General features: G+C 54.7%; 1 protein-coding gene across 9 annotated transcripts in view; it reads right to left on the minus strand.

The window, feature by feature from the left end:
• Positions 1 to 1,269: 1,269 nt before the first annotated feature.
• The window catches only part of TMEM91 (transmembrane protein 91), a 10,468-nt gene continuing 5,662 nt past the window's right edge, over positions 1,270 to 6,075 (minus strand). For 6 of the 9 annotated variants that reach the window (XM_077773665.1, XM_077773659.1, XM_077773664.1 and 3 more), the window contains 3 exons: positions 4,864 to 5,102; positions 2,044 to 2,193; positions 1,270 to 1,512 (listed from right to left, as the gene is read on the minus strand). In XM_077773665.1, coding sequence (XP_077629791.1) covers positions 1,354 to 1,512; positions 2,044 to 2,193; positions 4,864 to 5,073 — 519 coding nt within the window. In that variant the 5' untranslated portion in view covers positions 5,074 to 5,102 and the 3' untranslated portion in view covers positions 1,270 to 1,353. Of the gene's footprint in view, positions 1,513 to 1,597; positions 1,683 to 2,043; positions 2,194 to 4,863; positions 5,103 to 6,021; positions 6,070 to 6,075 lie in introns of those variants that run through there. The other 3 variants (XM_077773666.1, XM_077773658.1, XM_077773667.1) reach the window with 3 other exon arrangements.

Consider the following 6,075-nt stretch of genomic DNA (forward strand, 5'->3'; position numbering starts at 1 on the left):
CCCCAGCTAGCTGGTGACGGAGCAGGGGGTTCTGCTCAGAGTCCGGCCCCAGAGCCCTTCACCGTCCAGACGAGCCCAGGAGACCCCAGCACACTCTGGACCGCGGTTCCCCATCTGTAAGCAGAGGAGGCTGAGACCCATTGGTTAGGTGTGTGGAAACACGGGAAGGGGGTTTTTAGCAGCCATTGGACCACTCTGTCCCCCACTCCCATATTTAGGGGGCAGGAGCCAAGAGTATGAGCACATCCCACAGGAGTAACTCTCCCACAGCTGGGCCACATGGTCGCCAGATTCTGCGGGGCGCTAACATTTGGGGGTTTGCAGTGAAAATTATACGTCTGGCGGGCCCGCAGCCGCATGCTTCACATGCTTGAACTAGCTCACACGGTTCCCACAATTGCCCCCTTGGAGCCTGTGTCATTTTCGTCCCCAGTTACCAAGAAGGGGAAGCATCAAAGTCTTGAGCTTGAAACGCTGTTCTGTGAGACCCAGGAGAACACCAAATGGGAAAGTGTTGTCTTGTAGTAAGATCCACCAGAATGGCATTAAACAGAATGAGAAAACTAAGCCATAAACCACCTGTCATCCTGTCATGCTATTACTTGGACCTTTCAGGCCCTATTACGGAACATGTCCCTGTGCCCTGCCCAGTGCTCAAGGGTCCGCTCCGTGGGGGGCCAGGGTGCTAGGGCCTCAAGGCTCCAGGCCTCAGGGTCTCTGGCTGTGCAGTTCCCATGTGGCGGCTTTCTTCCCCCGGCGGGCCAGTGAGGAGGCCTCTGGGGTGCTTGAGCGCCTGGGGCCATCCTTCTCCCCCAGAAGCCTGCACAGAATGAGGCCACCAGAAAAGGCCCTCCTGAGACCAGACCCCCGTCATTTCCCTTGGAAAGTTCTGCTTCAGCTGCCTTGTCTTTTGATGCTTCAAGCAGTCTGAGCAGAGTTTCTGCCACTTGCCACGGAAAGAGCTGAGGGATATGGCCCTTTACGTGGATGACCCGATCGCAGCTCCCAGGTGCGGAGAAAGCCCCTTTTGCAGATGGGAAAATGGGAGGCTCGCAGAGAAGTCACATGGGCCAAGGTTACACAGCTAAGGAGGAGTGAGCACTTGGAGCCCCGCTCTTTAATGCTCGCAGACCACCGCGCTGTGAAGAGGACACTGCCCCTTGGTCCCCCCTTCTCTGGCTCTGAGGTGTCCTGGAGCACCCGGGGACAGCCTGTCCCTTCCTGGTCTCTGCACCCCCGCACACATACACACACAGACACAGGTTTGGCTTCGAGAACGTCTGGCGTTTAATCTCGTTGTGGCGGCCAGGAAGGAGGCGGGTGTGGCCCCTGATTCACGGGCCGCAGGGGCGGCTAGGGTGGCTCTCGGGAGGCCAGGTAGGCGGCCAGGGTCACCAGGGCCGCCGCATATGTGCACACACCCAGCCCGACGGCGAGGACCCCCAGCAGGAAGGCGCGGCGGGAGGCAGCCCCTGCCCCCTGGACGTCCCCCTTGGCCCAAGCCTTGTTGGTCTGTGGAGGCGTTGGGCAGCGGTGACTCAGGCATCCCCTCATCCGCCCTGCTTCCCGCAGCCCCGGACCCTTCCCCCAGCCCCTCCCACGCGGGCACACCCACGCACTCATTCATAGATTCCAAGACCGGGAAGCAGCTGCTGTGGGTGGGCACAGGGGAGACTCTGTGGCTAATAAAAATATACAAAGATTACTCTATGCCACCGTTCTAACTCACTGGGGCCTCACGATGAGCCAGAGGGAGGAATTGTTCCCATTTTACAGAGGAAGAAAATGAGGCACAGGGAGGTTAAGTGGCTTGCCTCAAAATCTTAAAGAGTGCATCGCACCTAGGATTTGAGCTCGGGGTCTTCACCATCACCCTGGGCTTTCACTCTGAAACATTCGTTTTGCCCTTCAACGTTCCTATGCGGATCCTTCTCTCCACCTTTGTTCCCACCCCTCCCCCCCCCGGGAATGTATAGCACCTGTGTTTTGAATGTGCTTTTTCTCTTACATCCAGCCCCCTCCCAGCCGCACCCACAGACTGACCTTCTGGGCCAGGCAGAAGGCAGCAATGCCCACAGGCCAGAAACAGCAGAGCATGGAGAAGACGGCCAAGCCGAGGTGGTCGTGGGGTAGGAGCGGGGAGAGAAGGCTGCCCCCATCCCAGTCCGAGTCGCTGTCACTGGATGATGCGTCCTATGGGTAGGAGAGGGCCTGAGTGGGCATCTCTGCCTACCTTCCCTGCCCCACTGCTCTGCTCCCCACAGCCCCCCACAGACCAATACCAGGGCCTCCCCAGAAACACCAAGAGAGGAAGATGTTCCAGGAGATAGGCTCCTAACTTGTCTGCATCCCGGATCCCTTTGAGGGGAAGCTGTGTGCCCTGTCTCCAAAGAGCCCCATTCACACCCGGAGTTTTATGTTACACTTGAAAGACTTCACCAGGCCAATCATGACTACTACAATCTCTGCGTTAAAAGCCCCTGCAGTAGAGACAGATGGGGACAGACACCAGCAAAAAGTTGGAGATTAAGAGATACAGCTCTGGGGACATGTGGGTGGCTCAGTCAGTTGAGCATCTGACTCTTGGATTCGGCTCAAGTCATGATCTCGCGGTTTGTGAGTTCAAGCCCCACATTGGGCTCTGCGCTGATGGTGCAGAATGTGCTTNTCTCAAAATAAATGAATAAACTTAAAAAGAAAAAAGACACAGCTCTGGTGGCCTAAATTACTAGGACAAACCTGCCTGCTGAAAAGCAGAAATTCTATACTTTAAAAAATGTTCTGTTTTTATCTTTTTTTTAAATCTTGCGTCACACAGCTCACATGATTTTAAGCAATTCCTAGGAGGCCAAAACTGAAAATCAAAGCAGGGGTCAAATGAACTGAGATGGCCTCTTTTCCCTGCGGGTATTTGCCAATCCCGGAAAAATAGCCTTTTAATCAAACTGTGCACTAGATTAAAACTGATCTCTAACTGGTAGTGACCCCAGGTGGCTGACAGAAGCAAACCAAATCCTCTCTGGGGAATGGTATGCACCTTCAGCCTAGGCCACAAAATAATAACCCTAAAAATGATTGTTCAGAGGCACCTGGCTGGCTCAGTCAGTAGAGCCCACGACCCCTAATCTCAGGGGCGCAAGTTCAAGCCCCACATTGGGCGTGGGGCCTTGTTCAAGTTTAAAAAATAAATAAAAAAATTCCACACGTGACCAGCATACAGTCCAAACATAACCAGGCACACAAGAAACCATAAATGAGAACTAGCAGAAATAATAAGGCCCTCAAAGGGGCGCCTGGGCGGCTCAGTCAGTTAAGCATCTGACCTCGGCTCAGGTCATGATCTCGCAGTTCACGGGTTCAAACCCCGCGTGGGGCTGTGTGCTGACAGCTCCGAGTCTGGAGCCTGCTTCAGATTCTGCGTCTCCGTCTCTGCCCCTCCCCCACTCATGATCTGTCTCTCTCTCAAAAATAAACATTAAAATAACAACAACAATAATAATAAGGCCCTCAAGGTCCTCAAGAATGGAATTATCAGACACCTACAATGTCAGAGTGATGCTAACTGCCACAATGTGGCTGACCGTGTTTCCAAAATCAGCCCCAGCCGTCTCTCTCATCCCACATGCGCTTTTTAACAGTGTGACTGATACTCTTCCCACCAAGGGGTGAGGTCTGTGTCCCCTTTCCTTGAGTCTGGACAGGCTGTGACTCACTCATAATTGGTAGAATGTGGTGAAAGTGATGCCACGTGACTTCCAAGCATAGGTCAGAAAAGGTGAGGCCTTGCTGGCGCCCTCAGGCTGCGGCTGAAGGCCCGTAAGGGCGCGGACTATGCTGAAGCTGCCATGTTGTGAGGAGGCCCAAACCAGCCCGCAAGGGGAGAGTCGTCTATAAGCCCCAAGATGAAGAAAGAGACACCCGCCCAGCTCCCAGCTGCTTCGGCCTTGGCCGTGGACTGTGTCAGCCCTAGCCACCGGCTGACCGCAACCTCATGAAAGACCCTGAGGCAGAACCACCCAAGTCCTTCCCAAACGCCTGACCCATGGAAACCATGAGCCATAATGAGTGTTGCTGTTTTAAGCAACTAAGTTTTGAGATGATTTCTTTTATTTTTAATGTTTATTTATTTTTGAGAGAGACAGAGTGCGAGCAGGGGAGGGGCAGAGAGAGAGGGAGACACAGAACCCAAAGCAGGCTCCAGGTTCCGAGCTGTCAGCACAGAGCCCAACGCGGGGCTCAAACCCATGAACTGTGAGATCATGACCTGAGCCGAAGTCGGACGCTTAACTGACTGAGCCACCCAGGCGCTCCCTGGGGTGATTTCTTATACAGGAATAGTAGCTGGAAAACCATGTGTAAGAAATAAAGGACAAGAGGTGCACCCGGCTGGCTCGGGCAGAAGAACACGCGACTCTTGATCTCGGGGCGGTGAGTTTGAGCCCCACGTTGGGTGTAGAGATTTCTTAAAAATAAAGTCTTGGGAAAAATAAATAAATAAAAGACAAGCTTCGCAGTAGGTAGAAGGAATAAGAAATTATATAAATTAACACCTTAATTTGAAAAGAAGAGACCAGGGCCGACAACGGAAAGAGAGAGAGGGAAAGACAGGGAACAGGGGAGTCAGAAATCAGAGGGAAGACAGAGAACCAAAGGCACAGGACGAAAGATGAGTGACAAACCTGGAGAGAAAAAGGCGAAGAAACCAGAACAGCAAAGCCGGTAACTGGGAATCTAGGCAGCCCACACACACTGGGAAGTGAGAACCCCAGGCTGAAGGCAGATAGATGCCCCAGCCACCCAGGTGTGGGCCACCTGAGTTCGCCGCCCCCTCCCCCACCTCCCGCTGAGGCCCACCGCTCCTACCTCAAGGTCAGGGGGCCCTGGCTCCCCAAGACCAGCGCTCACAGAGGGAAGAGGAGGTGGGAGTTGCTGCCAGCCCCTCAGGGCCTCAGCAAAGGCTATCTCTCCAAAGGGAGGCCCCAGCTGGGGCTCACCAGGCTTCTGGATGGGGGGCCCGCAGCCCATACCCGCCAGCAGAGGCTGGTGGAGCTCTCGAAGGCTGGGGCTGTCCATGGCTGGGGAGAGGCTCTGGGAAGGGTTTCCTGGAGGTAGAGGAAAAAAAAAAAAAGTTGTAACAAATCTCACCATCTTTCCCCTGACTCGACTCTGGAGAGAGTCCTGGCAGAGACTAGTCAGCTCACTGACCATCAGACCCATTTTACAGATAGTAAAACTGAGGCCCGGAGACTAAAAGAGGCTGGGCCAAGTTGTGAAGAGAACTCGGGGGTCTGGGATTCCGTCTTCTCAGGCAAAAGCCACACACCTGTTGCACACTTATTCCAAATCGTGCCTTGCACACTTGCCCCATGAACTACACATACCTGCACCTACAGGTCTGCACACTGAATACCCAAGACCCCTGCCACACATATTCATCCACACCAGCCCAACCCCCACCTCCACCTCACGGCATTCATCTCCCAAAGGGCTCCTTGCATACATATGCCCTGTACAACATCAGCTGCCATTAAACACCCCTTCTTACACCCTCATCCCAAAAGATTCCTTGCGTGCTCCTAATCGCCCTAACATCAGATCCCCCATTTGCACACGTATGCACAGGCTTCCCACGCATGCATCCCAGACACTCTCCCTTGTTCCCATCACTTACTTCCCTTGCACACCTGCCCCAAACACCTGGTGCAAGCACCTCTCCCCTACTCCACCCACATCCACGGCCCTACACAATTGCCTGCACACTCATCGGCTCCCCCACACCTCCTGTCTTACCAGACTCCACCTTTGCACAACTGCCCCTTACCAGCCCCAACCCACCACCCTCATACACAAGCAACCTCAAGGAATAATGCCACCCCACCATCCGCCCCGAGGGCCCCCAAGCCTCCCGCCCTCACTCCAGCCCTGGCTTGAGCCGATTACCTCACCAAGGTTTGCCTCCCCATCCCCAACACTAGGGCCCAGGGGAGGATCCCGTGCCGCCCACCTGTGCCCCTCACTCACCGCCCACGGCCATATGTTGGGACCTCCTGGGGCCCTGCGCCGACGCCCGCCCCG

The sequence above is a fragment of the Crocuta crocuta genome, unplaced genomic scaffold, assembly GCF_008692635.1.
Source record: "Crocuta crocuta isolate KB4526 unplaced genomic scaffold, BGI_CrCroc_1.0 scaffold267, whole genome shotgun sequence".
Classification (NCBI taxonomy): domain Eukaryota; kingdom Metazoa; phylum Chordata; class Mammalia; order Carnivora; family Hyaenidae; genus Crocuta; species Crocuta crocuta.